Source organism: Ptychodera flava, chromosome 1 (genome assembly GCF_041260155.1).
Source record: "Ptychodera flava strain L36383 chromosome 1, AS_Pfla_20210202, whole genome shotgun sequence".
NCBI classification, from domain to species: domain Eukaryota; kingdom Metazoa; phylum Hemichordata; class Enteropneusta; family Ptychoderidae; genus Ptychodera; species Ptychodera flava.
Window position 1 is genome coordinate 31,945,138 of NC_091928.1, and position 21,402 is coordinate 31,966,539.

The 21,402-nt window shown below is 39.6% G+C and overlaps 1 protein-coding gene across 1 annotated transcript; it reads right to left on the bottom strand.

The window, feature by feature from the left end:
* Nucleotides 1-16,342: 16,342 nt before the first annotated feature.
* Nucleotides 16,343-17,816, bottom strand: LOC139144076 (tripartite motif-containing protein 2-like). Its single transcript, XM_070714752.1, has 2 exons — nucleotides 17,465-17,816; nucleotides 16,343-17,268 (listed from the first exon to the last, which is right to left on the bottom strand). The coding sequence occupies exons 1-2, from the start codon at nucleotides 17,814-17,816 to the stop codon at nucleotides 16,343-16,345; spliced, it is 1,278 nt and encodes a 425-aa protein (XP_070570853.1).
* Nucleotides 17,817-21,402: the final 3,586 nt, after the last annotated feature.

Sequence of the window (21,402 nt, forward strand, 5' to 3'; positions counted from 1 at the left end):
ATATGTCTTCTACCGGTATACCATCCATGTCCATACTAGCTTCAGGGACATTGTTTAATTTAGCTAAAGTGACATCTAAACTAAGGTAAATATAGGGATAAGTTTAAATTAGCATTGTCTTAAATTCGAAAATTGACTGACTTAACTAAATTCACTAAAAGAAGATGCTTAGCTAAAAAGACATGTTTTACAGTATTTGTAGCATTGGCATGGTAATAACTGAAGGCATGTTACTACTTCCATTTAAATCAGCAATTCCAGTGTATCATCCTTGATGCTACAGAAAAAGAGCTGATTATGCTCCCATCACGGGATGTTGGAAAGTGAGGGGTGGTTAAAATACAATTGGAAGCCTGCACATCCCTGTAAAATTGAAGGCACTGTTGCTTGAATGTGTACACATCTGTACCCGTCCTGTGCAGCTACATGACACAGTACCAGATGCCAAGGTCCTCTGTGTATATATATTCTCAGAAAAAGTGCTGCAGCGTCACTGTGATAGATCAGCTGAGACAACTACAGATAAACCGTGTAAATGGGATTTGCCTCGCCATACATCAAGACCAATGGAAATATTAGAAATAGACTTTCATCATCAATCCAGACAAGAAATCACTCCTGAACCCACACCACAATATTACTCCCCTGGGACAAATCATCCTCTACTGTCAGATAGTGAAGTGAATTTTTAAATTTATAATTTATTTAAAAATGAAAGTTTGCATGCTGGTGTTTTAGAGATGATTGAGGATCCACCTACTAGTCCTTGTACCTTTGATAATGATTCCACTGAAGCACAACCACTGACACTCATTCAAACTGTAGAAAAGTATAAAGAAACTGGAAATGGGGCGGATCTTGTGATGCATTCATAACTTACTTATGTGAAAATACATCAGAGACAGACATAAAGGAAGTATTTCATCTGACGTCTGAGCAGAGTAAAAGTAGTGAGTGGTTTGAATATAGAAAAGGAAGACTAACTGCATCTGTTTTTCTCAGGGCTGTTCATTATCATGGTGATGATCTGGATAATTATATAGTAAAAGCTGTTGTTGGGGAGGGTACTTTTAGTAAATGAAGCAACAGAATATGGAATAAATTGTGAACCAGTTGCGAGGTATTTTTACTACAATGAATACAAAAAGTCTCATCAGAATGCAGTGGTTGTGAACAGTGGACTCTTCATTAGTAAGGAGTATCTTTATTTGGGAGCTAGCCCAGATGGTATTGTTTTGTGTAAGTGTTGTGAAAAGGGTATTTTAGAAATTAAATGTCCATTTAAGTACAAGGATATGTCACCAGAAGATATATGCAGAGAAAATCCCCAGTATAATTGTTTTTTAGATGAACATAATAATGTGAAATTAAAAGAAACATGAACGTGGTACTCACAGATTCAAGGACAGTTGGCTATTTCACAGCATCATTGTTGTGATTTTGTCTTGTACGAGGTATGTAAGGGTAGCTCAAACCCCCAACTGGGACGCCAACTGGGACTCCCAGTTGGCTTAAAATGCACTCTGGGACCGGTCCCAGTTCACTTCTGGGACCGGTCCCAGAAGCGAACTGGGACCGGTCCCAGTTGGCCTCTAGGACTGGTCCCAGAAGCGAACTGGGACCGGTCCCAGAAGCGTACTAGCTCGACGTAACTGGGACCATTATGATTGCGGGGAAACACACTTGTATCAAATGAACTGTACCATGGAGGTAAGGTACCTCCATGCTGTAATGACAAAACCATAATATTGATGGGAAAGAAGTTTCCCATCCCACTATATGCCTTTTGTAGCAATTGTATGCACTTGTTTTATTCATATTCTCTGTGCTGTTGTGAAAATTATGTATGTTTTTTTGTGTGGGAAAGCTAACATCTCCCAGTTTCATTCAAGGACAGTCAGGTCTCATTTCAATTCTGGGACTCGTAGCTCCATAGAGCTATGACAGACATACAGACTGAAATAGAAAACACTGAGACAGCATATGCTACATTATTAGCTACTAGCTGTCAATGAAGTTTTGAAGCAGTGCATGTTGTTGACTTGTATATTCAAAACCCTTTGTCTTAAAATGTAATGGGACTATTATCACCTCATTGATGTCTATTTTTCCTCGCATAACAATGAAATGATTCTGCTGTAACAGCACATGCATGCACTAATGGTTGCCCCTCTCCTATTTGTGTCTATCTGTTCAGGTCCAAATTAAGATATCAGTCATATACTGCAAGTGAATTGCAATTCTATTAAAACACAGCGGGTTTTCGTTAAAGGTTTTGCTTGCTGTTTTTAATGTAATGAAAGCCTTGATGAGTTAATTGCTAGTCTTGCACCGTTATTTTCATCTCCTTTTTCATCTGATTCAGTACACAGTCTCTCTATCAACATGATCCGTGCAGTAAGATTTCAACACACACCATAGCACAGGACTAATTACTAGTTCTAAGAATGAGTACATCGCAGTAAGGCCAAAGTAATCAAATTCTTTGTTTAGCGCGCCCACTCAAATGTTTCGAAACATGAGCGGGAAGGCAGTACTAAAACACATACAAGAAAATCAAAACACACCTTATATTTTCTTGATTATTTCCATGTAACAACATAAGTGTCTATACAAAAATCATCAGAAACTTCCTTTCATCGTGATCATCATAAGTTATACCACAAGATGTGAAATTTTGTAAACAGGAAAGCTCAGTAAAATCCTATTCAACCATTGGCAGTAGAAAAAACCCTAGTATGTGCACACAGACAAAACAAAGAATTAAATTACTTTTGCCTTTAATAGTTGGGATCTATTAAATGTCGCGTATACCTACGATTATGGCAGAGTAAAAAGATGAAAACATTAAGAGATTGTTAGTATTAAGTACCAGTAACTGGGTTTTTTCATAGTGGTCCAGTTCACAAATTGGATGTGTCCCTGAAGCGTACTGGAACTGATCCTGGAGGCCAACTAGGACCGCGGCCGCGGTCCTAGAGTTAATTTGAAGCCAACTGGGACTAGTCCTGGAAGCCAACTGGGACCAGTCCCAGTTCGCTTCTGGGACCGCCCCAGAAGTGAACTGGGACCGGTCCCAGAAGTGAACTGGGACCGGTCCCAGAGTGCATTTTAAGCCAACTGGGAGTCCCAGTTGGCGGTCCCAGTTAGGGGTTTGAGCTACCCTTACATACCTGGGGGCCCGTCATCAAGATGATATCGATCTATTGAAGCTCAGACGGATGACTTCCACAATTGTGGTCGTCGTCTAAGATTGAAAAGAGACAGTTTTTGGTTTTGCAGGCTGTAAGATCAGTTCCCCAACATTCACTGTGCATTCCACTGGGCGTGCTGTGAGCTTTGTAGTTATAATAGTGTACAGTTTATACTGTGAGTTTATGCTACGTTCCGACGTTCTCCGAAGTAGACTATTCTCATAGGATAGTCTACCTATGAGAACGTCGGAACGTAGCATAAACTCACAGTATAAACTCTACTACACTTAACTATTAAAACTTCCCAGCTCACAGCACGCCTGTAGTGCATTCCCATCCCATACTAACACCTAACTTGAAGTACGAGGTGTTCAATGTCAGAATACAACACAGCCAAGAACTGCTTGATCGTTCGCTCAGTAGTTTTGCGTGTGTGGAAATGAACACAGTAATCTGTGAAATGCTATGCATCCTACTGTTGTTAGGCAAATGTATTGTACAAATATGTCAAGCCCATTCAAACACATGCAACTAGGAAATGATTACAATATGGTACGTGTAGGCCCAGATATTTCAAACCAAAGACACTCAATGAGGAAATACTGGATGCCAAAAATATTGATACAGGATGTATATTATTTTTCAATAAACAAGATACATTTACTTAGATTTGTCGTGGGGTGTTCGTGGTGACTGTATAAATGTGCACTTGTGTCGCGTCAAGGACAACAGTCTGATTTCTGCAAAGGCTTCAATATCTTCTGTTGGAGTATATTTATCATTTTCGTAAAATACTTTCGTGCCAATAAAATCAAATATTCGAATGTTTTGAGTTGATTTATTTGTGCGTAACCGTTTTTTAAAAATTGCTATATGTCATTCATGTCCATGGTTTGAGACATTGTTCATTCAGTCACGTGTTGATTCTTATTTCACTGTGACAATACTTGCACACATCCCTTACCGCTAACTACGACAACTTTGGCACACGGTATATCATCGGTCACACAGATACCTCGAGGATCATCCCCCTATTATCCTCGCTATCAATACGACAGATAAATTTACCATTCGATTCATACTTCATCACTCTGTTATTACCATTGTCACACACAACACGTGTATCTCATCTGATTATTACCAGACCCTTCACTTCCAAAGCTATACAGATATTGACCCTCAGCATCAAACACTTGAATGCGGTGATTGTTCTGATCTGATACGAAGACTTTGCCTTCAGCATCAATAGCAATATCTGTAGGATGGTGCAGTTGCCTTCTCCCTTCACCATGACACCCGAATTTCTTACAAAAATCCAAGTTTCAGTCTGCTGTAGATATGTATGCAGTGACCTGAAAAATCAGCAATATACACCTTGCCATTGACAGGATTAATTGCAATTCCATAGGGAAATTCAATCACACCTTCTCCGAAACACCGTGACACATTACCACTCTCATCATGGACGATTAGTTGATTAACATTGACATCGGTTGTAATGATTCTACCATCATCTGATAACACCGACGAAAGGGGATTAACTGTAGTATGTATGTTACTGAACCCGGTCATACTTTTATATTGCCCAGTCAGTGTAAATGTCTGCAACCTACTGTTACCCCGATCACACACCACAATATTACCATCACTTGTTATTCTGACTCCAAAGGCATTTTCAAAATTACCTTCACCCGTTCCTGACTGACCAAATTTACAAATCAAGCCTTTCTGAGGAATCACATTAATTGTAAATGGTGACCCTTTGACTGGTTTCTGAGATACTGATACCGTGGTTGTGTGATTTCCAACCGTTTTGGCATTGGTTTTCAACTCCATCTACCATTATTGTTATCTGTTACAGTAATGTTTTCTTGGCTTTTATCTAAATTTCACTACAACTGCTCTCACTTCGAGGCCACACAGTTTCCGTGTTGTCCCTGTATCTAGGGTGATGCTTATATTTTCATCAACCCTGACATGCTCAGGAACATCAACCAAAGTACAGCGTTCTGCAAGGTCGTTACACAATACACCCAGAGTTTTTGCTTGACAGAAATCATCAGATGGTTTGAACTCCATGTAGTCAGTCTCAGTCGGGTCAAGTTTTGTTTCCACTCTCAGTAATTCTTCCATTTGAGATGAAATTCCTTTCTTGGCTGACATCAACTGTGCAGCGTTCCCATAATGCATCAGTTTCTCAGCATACTCCCTTGCATATGACATGTCACTCTCAACGCACTCCAATTCTTTCAACTGTGCGTTTAAGTTTACTTTTCTTTTGTTGTATTCGTCTTTCAATTGTCCGAGAAGCTTATCGCCATTTTCACGTATCATTCGAGTGACGTCATCGATTGTTTTCTGGATGTGTTGTTTCATTTTCTCTTCTTCCGCTTGGTAACAGTTTTGTAGTGATTTGACCGTTTCCATGACAACTGATTTGCTGTCAGTGGCTTCAATTTCTTTCACTTTCACTTTGTCGATTTCTTCTTTCAGATCTTTGGAGTATTCTGCGGCTGCGTCTTTTAAGCCTTTATATTGGTGCTCTGTGATTGGATGATCTAAGGTTGTGCATTTGTAACAGATTACGAAGTCACACGTTTCACAGTAGAATTCCACTTGATCGTCTGAATGACTGGTACAGTAAACGAGGAGGCTGTACTAAGGCGGGGGTCATCGGACTTTGCAGCTCATACTCTTTTAGGGTCATCACACGTTGAGATCGTGAGACGCGTAATCGTGAATGTGGAATAGCGCAGTCTGGCATTCTTATACCGCTCTGAGCAAATAACACAGGACAAAATTTTTTTCTCCAGGAACGTTGATTGTTTCTCCGCCATTGGTGCGCCACTCCCCACTGCTTCTGGTTCTGAGGCCGTTGACTTGCAGCTGCAAGTGCAATAATTGTAGCCAAACAAACTGACTAAAGCTATTGCAGCTAGGTGACTTGCAATCATCATGTGACTATAAAGATAGTTTTTTTGAAAAAGATAAATTTATTTCAACATGGTCGCGAATAAAACAAATCTACCATGTGACTATAAAGTTTCCCCAAGGTCACAAGAATCACGCCCTCTGCGTTCGTGTGCTGCACTACCAGGCATGGGCAATGGTTACGACGTATGAAGCGGCGAACTAACATGACTTTCATATAGGATGAGAGCAATTAAAGTTGGTCGAGCGAATAAAATTTTGGGTAATTGGAAGGGCCTTGAAAATACCAAAGAACAGCGAGTAGAGCCCACAAATGTTTTATCCTATACAAATCACACAGTCATCGCACTGAAAAGGACGACTAACATTTATTTCATATCATACAACGAAAAACCTATATTTCAATGATTGACTATCATTGTTATGCAATGACGGAGTGTCCCTTCATCTCTATATAGGTCACTATTAACATTTGCAACAAGTAGAATTGCGTTTGTGTGCACCATCTCTGACAGTCGGATGTTTTGGCATGACAAACTACAACTAAACCTGACTGTCAGGGGGATATGGGCGGTGAATTAATTACACTCAGACTAATTAAATTTTGTTCAAATGGTCGTGTAATACTATTCTTTATCAAAAAGATGAAAAGACCATACGCTTATTTATAGTAGAGCAGTCGTACTTGAAATTTAAGAGTTTGTAGGGCATTGGAGATTCAGTTTGTAAACTCTTATAGATGAAAACAAAATATTCCAACGCTCGGCTATAGATGTGTCGAATTAGCAATTATAAGTTTACCCTATTTGACTTTAACTCCTAGCATTTTGCACTTGACTTTGTTTCAATTTAAAGGTCTACTCGATCCGGGAAAGAAATGTTGAAGTGAATCATATTATCCACACTGCCATAGGCATTATCACAGCCATGATAATAAACGTGTAAAAAAATATATACTACCGGTATTAATAAGTTTATGATGATGAATGTTATTGATTAAAATTTAATATTTGTGTCATTATTGTATACTTATATAATTACAAATAGTCCTGGAATCCTGAATGATGATTATGAACACTGTTGATAAAAATTAAATATTTCTGTCATTATTGTATACTTACAAAACTACCCTACTGCACTCAAATCCTGAATGATGACCAGTTTTCATACGAAATTCGCGTAGTTGTAGTCAGACACTCTTATTAATAAAATTGATTCTTCTTTAAAAAAATAATTCTGCATTATTGTATACTTACAAAATTATCCTAATTTCCTAAAGCACTCGAATCCTAAATTATGATCAGTATTGATGCCAAATACCCTAAGTTTGTAGCACAGACCGGTCCCTTAGAAATATGGTCAGTATCGTTACACTGCAGCAGCATTGCTCAGTACCTTGTTGCGCAGTCACAGTACTGCCTCGACAGACTCTCTAAACAGTAAATAGTAGGTTATTTACTGTTTAGAGAGTCTGCCAAGTCAGTACTGTGACTGCGCATCAAGTCACTGAGCAATGCTTCTGCTGTAACTGAGGGTCTGTGCTACAACTGAATTCGACATAAATACTGATCTTCATTTAGGATTTGAGTGCTTTAGTGTAAGCATACAATAATGACAGAAATATTAATTTTTTTCACGAATATTACGGTCATAAATTTATTATTATATCATACCAGTATATATTGATGGCGGAAATGCTGCGATCTGATTGGTCGAGACGCGATAGCAACCATGGTATATTGGCGATATACCATGGCAGGCATGCGCGCGAGCTCTCAGCTTGAGTAAAAGTCCGTTTTTTGACGTTCCACGCCAGAATGTCAATATACTGTTATGATATAATCACAAATCAATAAATCACACCCAGCGACGGTAGACCACTCGATTTTGATTAGTTCACTTCATATATGCACTCGCTATCGCTCGTGCATATATGTCGTGAACTGGTCAAAATATCGTGGTATACCATCGCTGGGTGTGCTTTAACAGCTGGTCTACACAACAACGGCGAATTTGGCATCAAAACTTGTCATCACTCATGAAATGCAGTATGGCACTTTTGTAGGTATACAAAAATGACAAAAATATTTAATTTCTTCAACAGTATTCATTATCATAAATTTATTATTTTTGACACGCTCGCTATGACTGATAATGCCTTGTGCCCCTCTACTTCCTCTACCAGTATTACAGGACATGGCTCGGAGAAGCTGTGAAGACACAGCCGCAGTTTTGCATTCTTATCGTGCTCTGAGCAGACAGTGCAGTAAAGAAAGTTGTCATCGACCTCCTCCAGGAACATTGTCTCCTTGGCAACCATTGCTATGCCCTCAACGTAAGGTTCAGGTGACTGTAAATTCTGCGAAATCATTCACTATGCCCGAAGAATGACGCCCTCTGCGCAGAACCTGAGACACACAATACTTAGCGAAACAAATTGTCGTGTTCCTCCCTCCCCGCTCAGGCGTTCTAACAGATTTACTATATAAAAAAGACAACTAAGTGAAACCCCGGCGATGGCAGTCTAGTCTCTGGATGGATGGGTACCCAGCTCGTTAGCAGAGTTTGAAATGTACCCCTTTTCCCAGAATTTTGTCTCTAAAAAACCCCCTGTTTTGGAAATATCTGGGAGAAAATCACTGCTAAAAACACCCCGTTTTTCCGATATCTGGGAGATTTTACCTAAATGTACGCCAAGACATTTGAAAAGCTTAAACAGCCAGAACATACTAGAGGTGGGCACGTAGTAGTTTACAATCACCTTGACGATGTATGTACGGTTCTCCCGGACAGTTCTGGATCATGGCTTGGGGACCGCTGCTGGGTTTTACTCTCTCGAGTGAGAAAGCGTTTTGGGAAAAGAACCAGACCTATTCTCGGAGGGTGATCTGAAAAAGTACCTTTTTTTCTCGATTTTACGGACCTAGATGTCTCCGTGATGTCCGACGAAATCACCCACTTTTCCGCGAAATTTCTAACGAGCGTGCGTACCCGGCTGCTCCGAGACTGTCACCACCGGGGTGAAAACGCTTCTCCGACTGCACCAGACTGCAGCATTGCACACATCAATATCTCAAAATTTTCCATGCAATATAGCGGAAACCCCCTCTGACACTTTTCCTCTAAGCATATCGTGTGTTCTCTACCTGCACTTTCAAATTCTGCCCAGTCAGATGTGAAAATCCTGCCACGATACCCATCCAAATTAAACAATACTGCATGGTTGATACTTGTATAGCGTGAGCTTTTATATCTCTACTTTGTTGTGACTTTGAATTTAATTAAACTCACTGTCTGGTTTCATCTTTTTCAACCGTCATGAGATAACCGATGATAATTTAGCAGCGTACAACAGGATTTCAAAAGTATTTAAAATTACTGTATTTTTGTAAATTTTACAAAAACATGACTGTATTAATTACTATTGATATTAACTTTTCTAAGTGGTGGGGGCGTTATTCAAAATTTCTGTGTCAGAGAGGGTGGGTTACCCAATTTCATCATGGTTGGCAGGGAGTCACTAGAAATGAGTTTCCAATGAAATTCCTCCGACACCACCCCCCCCCCCCGGTAGCCCGTAAATAATGACGGCAGACATCAGGCAATTCCATAGCATAGATTTGTCGCTAGCTGTTGAGCTGCTGGCTTAAAGAGGCTTACGGTTTACAACTATGATCTTTGCCTATCTCTGGTATGTTTTCATGTCATTTACCCAATATTTTTACGATTATTCATCTGCATCTCTCTCATCATATTTTGTTTTGTCTGGTAAAATATCTCGTTTGGCTATCTCAGATTCCGTCCACTTGAATTTTGATATGAGAAGAATGGGACACAGCCTAAAGCCCTAAGTGTGCAAAATAATGTAAAATTTTGTGATATCCAAGGTCCATTAACCTGACTTTGTCATTCCTTAAAAAAAATAAATGCGTGATTCAGCAGTTTACAATTGGTTACAATTGAGTATGAGTGGCAATTCTTTGTATATTGTTGACCTAAAGCACCTCCCAATTTTCTCATATACTAGCAGTATTCTTGTAATTATTGCAACCACCATCATGAAAATAAACTTGTACCGTGTTCCGACATTATCCATGGTAAGATTTCACTTTATTTTACATTTTCCGTCCTCATTGAAGAAAGATTGTATTGAAATGATGAAATAGAGTCACTGTGAATATTGTGCCATTTTCCCAAACTATGACACTATGTTGTTTGCGTCAAGATTGCAATGCAGATATACACCATCTTCCTTATATTTCCCGTACTCGTATGAAGGCTGCAATAATCAATTGGACAATTGTGATTTACCTTACTTCGTTCAATATTCAAAGGGTCAACAGTACCTGTATTTCCCTCTCTTAGTATTTCCCTCTTGAAAGTAAAATGAGAACAATACAAATTGCCGCTGAAAAATTGGAGTTTTGCAACAATGCTAAATTAACTGTCACGACTAGGTCAAATTGAAATGGATAAAAATCGAATTGCATCACGCAAAGGTACAGGCAGATTCCAAGTGGCCTGAAACTTTTGTCAATTATAGATGAGTCCAGGTATTTCGGCTGATAAAGAGGCTTTATTAAAATCATGAAGATAAAGTTAGTACAAGCTGCATCAACTAGCTTACGTACAAAGATGTGCTATTCATAGTTCATTTAAAAACTGTAGTTATCGTTCAGCGCAATTGCAGTAATTATTTCAACAGAGTTAAAAAAGTCGGTATTTGAAATTCAGGACCTCATAATGAAGTAAAATTTCTTTACAAATCAGAATCTCTCTTATTTCGCAGAAATCTTACAAATAAGATTTTTGTGAGAATGAATTATACATATATAATAACACAAATTACTTGAAGTACATTATCTGTTACTTAAGTTTCACGCATCCTGCAATCTTCAGACAAAAGTGAAAGGATCCTTAGATCTACATTCTCATTGATTTGTCTGGCGTACCATGCGATTTGTATAGGTAGTATGTCCAAAAATATATATGAGACTGTAGAGCTAAGAATCCTTTCACTTTTGTCTGAAGATTGCAGGATGCTTGAAATTTAAGAAACAGATATTATCACTTTATACTTGAAGTAATTTGTGATATCATCCTGGCAAAATAGTGCCATTGTTCCATCCTTTATACTATTTAGGCCCAGAATATAGGCCTAAATAGTATAAAGGATGGAACAATGGCACTATTTTGTCTCATGTTTTCATTTAAAGTAGTCTCTCGCGGTCACAAAGCACAAACAAACACAGCGGCACTGCCAGTGAGTGTTTCCCCTAAGGAATTGTCTGGGCCGTACATGTATGTACCGGTGTACACGTGACTTGATGCAACTTGAGTCCTAATGTATGTTCCAAACGCCGCATTTTGGAAGTGACAGTAATGCAGGCACGGCGTGTCAGTATTATTGCAATTCCCTAGCTATACTTGGTGTTTGACTTGTCCGGGCTGCATATAATCATATATTATAACCAAGATAAGGAACTATGAGCCCGAGGGTATGTGGCCAAATATGGTGACCATTTGCCAGACATCAGGAGGGCAAATGGTCTTCTGCTTCGATGGTCCCTTCTATAATGTTTCTGTTACATTCCTGTCTTGCTTTTCCCATAAACCTATGGTTCTGTGCTTATAGTGAGACCGTACCGTTGAGTTGGCTTTGCATGAAAACATGTTTAAAGAGGCACTCCCACTTGGTAACATTTTTAAAACACATTTTTTTAATGCCAACAGTCGATATTTGACGTGGCGACTGCGTGCGGATCGCGAGATATCAATAAAAACATGTCATTTCCCGAGCATATTTTTCACATCCCGAAGTTTTACAATCGTTTCTGATTTTGACCCGAAATCCCCGAAGGTTTGTTGTTGTGCTGATTGACGATATGCCAGGGAGTCTATAATAAGTTCGAACAACGCAATGAATATACTTCCCACTGCAAAGACTTTATATACAGCATAATGCCTTTACCTCAGGTAAGTTTTTTAAAAATTCTCCTTAGTTTTTGTCGTTTTCATTATTCTAAATTAGCTGTATTATATTTTAACCAACACCACATAAACATCAGTTTTTACGTGTTAAATATTAGCCGCCTCCGATGACTACATTTTGTCGTCTGCCACACATTACGTGTGGTTCGCCGCGCGCGTGGTATGCATACCACGCGGCGGCCGCTATGTATCAACGGCACGTAACTGTGCTAGTCACCTATGCAAATTCTGGTGGAATCAGCAAAAATTGTTTTTCGTTTTTTCGCCAAGTTAGTAAGACTCAGCTTTCTCCTATGGGCATCACCGCTCACCGACGCGAGTAGTACTGTGGCGTACAACAGCGTCAGCGTAGACTCGTACTCCATAGCTTAGTTGACAATGGCCCCAGTGCCGAACGTTCGATGTTCGGAAGCTGAATTTAGGTGGGCCACCGGAATTCAAACTTTTACTTTTTGAAGACATGCTTTTATCGATATCTCACGATCCGCGCGCAGTCGCCACGTCAAATATCAACCGTTGGCATTAAAAATGTGTTTTGAAAATGTTACCAAGTGAGAGTAAGAGAAATGAGGGAAACATTAGATAAGGCGTTAACTCTTTTACAGAGATGTTTGGACGCCAAATGGTAGAGATTCATTAGGTGTAATTCATTAGCCTTTCACCTCAAAGGTGTCTGCAGTATCAGCAATACTTGTGTACAAAGGGATATTTTTAACTTCGCTACACCAGCGCAAGTCGCTTTTTAACATTAGCGCACGTCTACTTGGGAGCAAGAATGCTGTAATTCGTAGTTGTATTGATTGTGATGCTTTTCTGCATTCACCCTTTGGGCTCACTTTAGAATTATGTATAAGCAAATTTTGATGTGTAAATTTATTTCTTGCTTTTTATATTGAAAAGGGGTCTATATTCTTCTATTAGTTTTAAAAAGGGACAGAGAAAACTGAATTCTTACATACAGTATTGGTCTAAAATGTGTGTTTTATATTTTGAGACACACTACATTTGTGTCGTATTTTCAGAGCATAACTCAAAGTAAGACCCATTTGATGCCCTTTATTCTCCACAAGTGATGAATATTTGAGCAGTTGGTTCACAATTTTATATCATGAAACCCTGAAACGTACTGAAAGAGCGGCTGAAAAACTTGCCTTCGACTCCGCTTCGCCCTAAGGAGAGAAAATTCGGACAGTGAAGCGAGACTTGTGTTAATATTTTACAGAATTTGTTGTCGGGTGAACAACTGTCACACAGTCCTAAAAATCTACACAGCTTACTGAATAAGTTACAATGAAGTCACTTTTGGACAAGACAATAATTATATGTTCTGTCTGCGAAGGGGGCTTGCTCATCAACCTTGCAATTTTTTCATGTCAGAAATGGAGAAAGCCAGCCGTCGTGGGTGGCGCACTTCGTCCCACAAGTGTCGCATTGACGGGTGTTCATTGGTAAGACTACTACAACGCCACATAGTATACCGTAGTTGTCTGAGATTGAAAAGAGACAGTTTGGGAGTACAGATTGAAATAAAGCTACTGTTGCCCGCTTTCTTTCCGGTCGACAACTTATCAGTCGGGGAATTAGCTCAACGACAGTTACCTAGGATACTGCTACACAGGAAAACTGCAAAGTTGAAGTGAATGAAGTTTATTGATAAGCCGTCATGTGGGACCAACGAAAAGTCTGCCAAGGCCAGGGGACGCCTAGATTGACAAAAGTCAAAGCCTGTCCCACAAAGTCTTGAGTCTAAAGTCTAAAGTCCGAAAGCCTCCAGAAGTCTCCAAGAGTCCCTTAAAGTCTCTGAAAGTCGCCCTACACACATCAAAACTTCGCATTAAATAGACAAATTTTCAAGGCATATCTGAGCATGTAAAATGCATCACAGGAAGTACTCGTACATTGGCTGAAAAGTATGAAAAGTACATTGATTGGACAATAAACGAAATTTCAGAAACTTGATGGTGAGAATGTTTTAAAGATATAAATATACATAATTATTCTGCTGACTCGGCATAGCAACCGATGCTTTCTAGTATGTATGCTATTCGTTTGATAAAATGTCAGCTCCTAAGAATAGTGTTCACTAAAGTCACACGGTCAAGATTTGTGGCGCCAGACCCCGACTAAATATGTATGAGCTATCGTTACATGAATTTCCAAAGTTCATCATGTGTTGACTAATTGACGTAACCATATCATTATCACAACGTATTGTTTTGACTGAAGAGTCCATTCGAGTACCAGTATCAATGTCAACAAATATCTTTCGTTCGTACTCAATGAAAAGTAAAGTTGTTGGTTGTTTTCCAGTTTCCCGTAATTGACCGATCGGTATTTGCATTGTATATTCAATAACACATTGGCAATCATACTTGAGTTAACAAAAGAAACACCGGTAATGATACTAGAAAGAGCTTCCACGTTTGACCGACTGAAATTGTTCGTATTCCAACCCATCTAGTTGAATGTTCTTCTGAAAAGAATAATGGAATTAACAGAATTATAGATATAGCGTGTGCAATACTTTTACCTGTAAATTACAATTGTAACGCTAAACCAAATCCAACACCTGACTTGATATACAAGGTGGTCGAAGTCAGAATACAACCTTGCGCGACTTGCTCGCGCAGTCTAGTTTCACATGTGTGGAAATCATGTAGTTACTTGTTGGCTGCAATGCCGCTTTGCGCCTACGCGGCCCGTAGACTTTTGACGTGTATCAGTCTGTGGGTCGAGTAGGCGGAAAGAGGAATTGCAGCCAACAAGCTGTTGTGGTCAAAGTTCATACGTGTCAATTTGTTTTTAATTACGGTAGGTTTTGTTGTGCAGGTGAAGCTTTGACGATGACAGATCTAAAGACGATATACAGAAGTTTATAGCATTAAGATATACGATAACAGTAAGGTATAACGTTGATATGTTGAAATATTTACAAAGAAATTCACTGCATGAAAACCCAATAATTCAGATAAATTCACATTAATGAGTTGCCTGTATTATAGTGTAATACACGTGAATTCACATGAATCCACATGAATACAGGCTTGCTGAATACAAAAAATGGATTCTTGACTGTATTCATCTGTATGTGCACTCTTCAGCTAAAATACAGGCAATAATCCATGTTAATACAGTAAGTATTATAGGGTTTTTATGCAGTGAAAATATCGGAAATTTAACAGACAAAGTGACAAAAACATAAAGCACATAGGATTTACAATTCATAACCACTATGGAACGTAAGTGGCATTTAGCGTCACAATTCTGGCAAGAGTGATGGGTAGATAAGAACACTTTTTATAGCATTATGTCGGCAATTATTCGTCCGATCTTCAAAGGTTTCTTATCTCTTGTCACAGTATAGCATTCCTTGTGGTCAAATACTTTACAGCTTCAAAATATTTTATGTTTGGAGTGATTGTGCGATTCTTCTTTTTAAAAATCGCTATGTGTCATTCACAATCAACAACTATTCTTATTTCACTGTGAGAACACCTTCACATATCCTTTACCACTTACTACGGCAACTTTACCAAACGGTTTGTCATCGGTCACACAGATACCTCGAGGATCATCTACCTTATTATCTCCACTGTCAATACGACAGATGAATTTACCATCAGACTCATACTTCATCACTCTGTTATTACCACTGTCACACACATACACATTGCCATCAAAATCAAGTGCTAGCCCTTTTGGGTGTCTCATCTGATTATCACCAGACCCTTCTCTTCCAAAGCTGTACAAAAAACGTCCCTCAGCATCGAACACTTGAATACGATGATTCTTCTGGTCCGAGACAAAAACTTTGCCCTCAGCATCCACAGCAACGTCAGTGGGATAGGACATATAGCCTTGTTTAGAACCTCTGCACCGAAAGTCTTCTCTAAAGCAAAGTCTCTGCTGTAGATACATACGTGGTCTTTGTGGTTATCAGCAACGTATACCTTGCCATTGACAGAATTAATCCCAATTCCATAGGGCAGTATATTTCACCGCTCCCAAAAATTCGTGAGACTCTACCATTTTCATCATGGACGATTGCTTTGTTGACGGTGCAATCAGTTGTAACGATACTATCATCGTCTAATGCCACCGAAAATTGGGACTAACCAAATTGGACACATTACTAAATGTGGTTATACTTCTATGTTCTCCGTTTAATGTGAATGTCTGCAACCTCTTGTTTTCCTGATCACACACCCTTATATTGCCATTTTTGGTTACCATGACACCCCAAGGCTCATCCAACTCTCCATCACCTGACCCTTTCTTGCCAAATTTACAAATGGCAAACCTTTCTGTGGAATGACTTTGATTGTCACTGGTGAGCCTGGGATCGGTTTCTTGGAGACAAACACTGTGGTTTCATGATTTCCAACCATTTTGGCAACGGTTTTCAAACTCCACCTACCGTCACCATCATCTGTTGCTGTGATGTTTTCTTGGCTTTTATCCGGTTTCGTCAGGACTGCGTCAACTTTAAACTCACACCGCTTGTTAACCCTCTGCAATGTCGCCACTTCAAGTGTAATGCTGATATTTTCATTCACTCTAACATATTTAGGAACGTTTTCCAACGTACAACGATCGGCTAGGTCACTACTATACAAAACACCCAAAGTTTTTGCTTGACATAAATCATCAGATGGTTTGAACTCCATGTAGTCAGTCTCAGTCGGGTCAAGTTTTGTTTCAACTCTCAGTAATTCTTCCATTTGAGATGAAATTCCTTTCTTGGCTGACATCAACTGTGCAGCGTTCCCATAATGCATCAGTTTCTCAGCATACTCCCTTGCATATGACATGTCACTCTCTAGGCACTCCAATTCTTTCAACTGTGCGTTTAAGTTTACTTTCCTTGTGTTATACTCGTCTTTCAATTCTTGAAGAAGTTTGTCACCATTTTCACGTATCATTTGAGTGACATCATCGATTGTTTTCTGGATGTGTAGTTTAATTTTCACTTCTTCAGCTTGGTAACAGTTTTCTAGTGATGTGACAGTTTCCACAACAACTGCTTTGCTGTCACTGGCTTCAATTTCTTTCACTTTCACTTTGTCGATTTCTTCTCTCAGATCTTTGGAGTATTCTGCGGCTGCGTCTTTTAAGCGTTTATATTGGTGCTCTGTGATTGGATGGTCTAAGGCTGCACATTTGTAACAAATTACTAAGTTACACGTATCACAATAGAATTCTACCTGGTCGTCTGAATGGCTGGTGCAATAGACGGGAGGCTGTACTAAGGCGGGGTCATCGGACTTTGCAGCCTCGTACTCTTTTAAGGTCATCAATGTGAGATCTCAAAATGCGCAATCGTGAATGAGCAGTAGCACAAATATTACACAAGTTGACACCACACTCCAGACAATGTTTTACACTCTCTGCCTGTGCACATCCTTCACACATTCTCGCATCTGCAGAGCTAGCTTCTCGTTTTCTGACGATTTCAACCTGTTCGTTGATAAATGAATTGTCACCAATACCTGTCACGCCACTATCGGGCAACTGATGTGGACGCCGACATATTGGACAGGTTATCGTCTTCCCTTCCACTGCCAGCTTATCAAGACACAGCTCACAGAAGCTGTGCAGACACTGCAGCAGTTTGGCGTTCTTATAACGCTCCAAGCAAATAACGCAGGACAAAAAATTACCGTCCATTTCCTCCAGGAACGTTGAGTGTTTCTCCGCCATTGCATTGGGGCTCTAATCCTTCTGCTTCCGGTACTGAACCGGTCATCTCTGTAGACCAGTACGCGCGCACCCGGAGCATGTCATGTGGTTGCAAGCCTGTCACACGAGTACCAGTAGGACGTACGCCCTTTATGACATATTTGCAACCGGATGACAGGACTCCCTAACGCGCGTACTCCCTCTATCTGTCATCTATTCACAGGGGCTCATAAATGGCTATTTAAGTCAATATTACAGCGTTTTTCTTTCTTTTACAATGTTACAAATAAACTAGCTGAAGAGCACAACATTTGTGTAGCTGTCTTTTGTGTAGCTTGTATTGGCATGTATAGTGCGCCCTCAATGGGGAATGTGATCATATGTAAATACGACCTTTAGTTCAGTGACCTCCAGCCGATTCCTCTGGCCATGCCTACTAGCCATGCGAACAGACGTCGCTGTGTTTACTGTACTAATAGTACAGTAAGCATATCGAGGGCAGAGCAGGAAGTAGGCATGGCTAGAGGTCATGGAACTAAAGGTCACATTTACGAGGACGCACTATACATGCCAATATAAGCTACACAAAAGACAGCAACACAAGTGCTGTGCTCTTCAGCTGGTTCATTTGCAACATTGAAAAAGAAAGAAAAACGCTGTAATATTGACTTAAATAGCCATTTATGAGCCCCTGTGATCTATCATGTCACGGAGGACAACAAAATCACGCCCTCTGCGTTTGTGTGCCGCTCGACCTGGAATGGGAAGTGTGTCGTGTATATATTTACAATATATAGTACAAGTACTGTACATATTTTGCTTTGCGAAGTTTTAAGCGACGAACTAACATTAGTTTTAATATTGGATGAGAACAACTAAGCTGGTTCGAGCGCATAAAATATTGGGTGATTGGAAGGGCCTTGAAAATACCAAAGAACAGTGCGTTTATCCGACGCAAATCATATTGCCATCAAACTCAATTGGACGACAAATATTTATTTCACATCATTCGATGAAAAACCTGTATTTCAACGATTGGCTATCATTATCATACAATACGAAGCGTAAATTCACTTCCACATGGGTTACCATTTTCATTAACAACAATTTAATTTGTGTGTACCATCTCTGACAGCGTGTTTGGCATGAGGAAGAATGGCAAAACCTGGTCTTTCTCTAAATTTTATTTGTTTTGTCAGCGTTATTTACAATATCTCTTGATAAAGGTTGAAATCGAAATATGATTAATATAAAAAAATACCATTACTATTACTTGGTCTGAAACCCGGTGGTGGCAGTCCCCGGGTTGGTGGGTACCCATGCGCGTTACCAAATTCACGGAAAAGGGGGTGTTTTTCTTCAGTCATCTCGGAGATTCTAGGTCCGTGAAATCGAGAAAAGGGGTACTTTTTCACTGTAACCTCCGAGATTAGGGGTAGTCCTTTCATAATCTCCCCAGGACACTAAATCTGGTCTAGTCTCACTCTAGATGATTGTGTATGAATGTGACTAAAATCAGGTGAGGACAGACATTTGTGATGTATGTACATGTATACAAAGTCAACCTCCAGGGTCAACCCTGGAAGTCAACATATATACTAGCCTCCTAGATTTCGAAAATAAGGGTATGTTTTTACAGCTAATTTATCCCAGATTTGCCTCAAATAGGGGTGTTTTCTCAGAAATATTCTAGGAAAGGGGATACTTTTCAAACTTGGGTAACAAGCATGGGTACCCACCAACCCGGGGACTGCCACCGCCGGGGTCTGAAAATGATGGCAAAGTACAGCTGTCTCTGCAGTTCGTTGTCTAAAAGGTTGTAAGTCAAGGAGTCATGTGACAGCTGAGCTGTTTACATGTAAGTGCTATAGCAGCAGCTTTTCTGCTGATTTAGTGGCATTCATAGGTTGTCGTAATTACAAAAGCCGTCCGCACCGCATCGCAGGCTTCATTTGGATTCTTTAAAATTTACTCACCGCCAATGACACAGTCAGAGTTGTTCAGTATGCTCTATCAAACATATGTTCTAATTCTGAAAAGTATCAAGAGAGGGCGACTAATTCTAATTCTTAAAAGTAAGAAGAGAGGGCGACTGGCACCCTTCCACTGGAACATTATTCCAGTGGGGCAGTGCATGAGAAAGCACGATTACCTTAGGTTTTGCGGTTACTACTCCCCGATAGGTCATGTAGCATATTGTCATCATTAGATAGAAGAATTCACGATGAATCTTTGAGGTGCATCAGGTCCGATATGTAAGCACTGTCAGGGGAATTGTTGCTCAGAGCTGTGTAGGTGATGAGCAGGAACTATGAATGAATACAGCAAAATCTAGCGCAGACCTGAGAAGACCATAACATAAAGCAACTAAATCTCATCCAATACTCAGATTTGGACCTTTATTGTGAACTAACAGAACGTTGCAAAATATTGACCAAGACACATGAAACAAACAAGTTTTAGTTCTGGAAAATAACAAAATAAATTAGGAGCTCAAAATACATAGCCATAAAGACCCTTAGTGGGATTCAATGGCAGAAAAAAAAACAGTTTCCTAATTGTAACAACTTATCTAGCTCGGTTATTGAAATATTTGTTAAGGGTGGGATTTAGCCGAGCGGGTTAGTTTTGACTGCGGTGTATTTGCTACATGACTGGGCGCCGTAATTTGTGAGTTCGAATTCCGATCGAGACTTATCACCTGTTCATTTGTTTCGTGTGATAAAAAAATATTTTCTGATTCTACTCCCACAATAATGTCGAAAGGTCCTGTCTTCACCTTAGTTTAAATAGTCTATATGAATGAAACAATGTATGAAATTCAATAGATTTTCGATCGGATTTGAACTCATGACTTACAGCACCATGTGTACCACGTCACCTAGCAAAGACATTGCAGTGAAAACCGCTCGGCCAAATCCCCACCCTTAAAAAGAGTGATTCAATAACCGAGCTCTGTTGTTACAATTTTCCTGACTGCGACCCCTCCACACACACTGTAGAGTTCATGAAGTACTCGCACTCACACACTAGCTATCGAACATAGCACACAAACTTTATCACGGCAATGAGTACATCACTTCTCGGGCGAAAGACGGCCCCGGAGACAGTTATGTTCACCGCAGAGCTATCAACCTAGGATTGAACAAGTCAGTAGATTTTAGATCGGAATCGAACTCACAACACGGTACACAGACACTCAGCTAAGACATGACAGTCAAAATGATGTTATTAGGATGATGATGCAGTTATGGAACCTTGGCAATGTGGAAACAGGAAATGACAACGAACACGTTTTCAAATTGTGACCATTCTATTCACATAAACCTTAAATGCACAAAACAATTGGAAAATTTCTTTTTGACGGTTGTTATCTTATGTATTTATCTGTTGCAACCCTTTTCAAGCAGGGGCTCACTAAAAACAATAGGAGAAGCAAATTACAAGTAAAAACTTTCATTAGAGCTGGCTGAACAATCTAACAAAGAGCCATTATTATCAACCAAACCATATTGCTAGTACTAATTTAAAGCTGAAAAGGAAATGTTAATTAAATTAAAAATTTCTTCCTACTATCTACTATATCTGTTAAGACTATCAATTGACT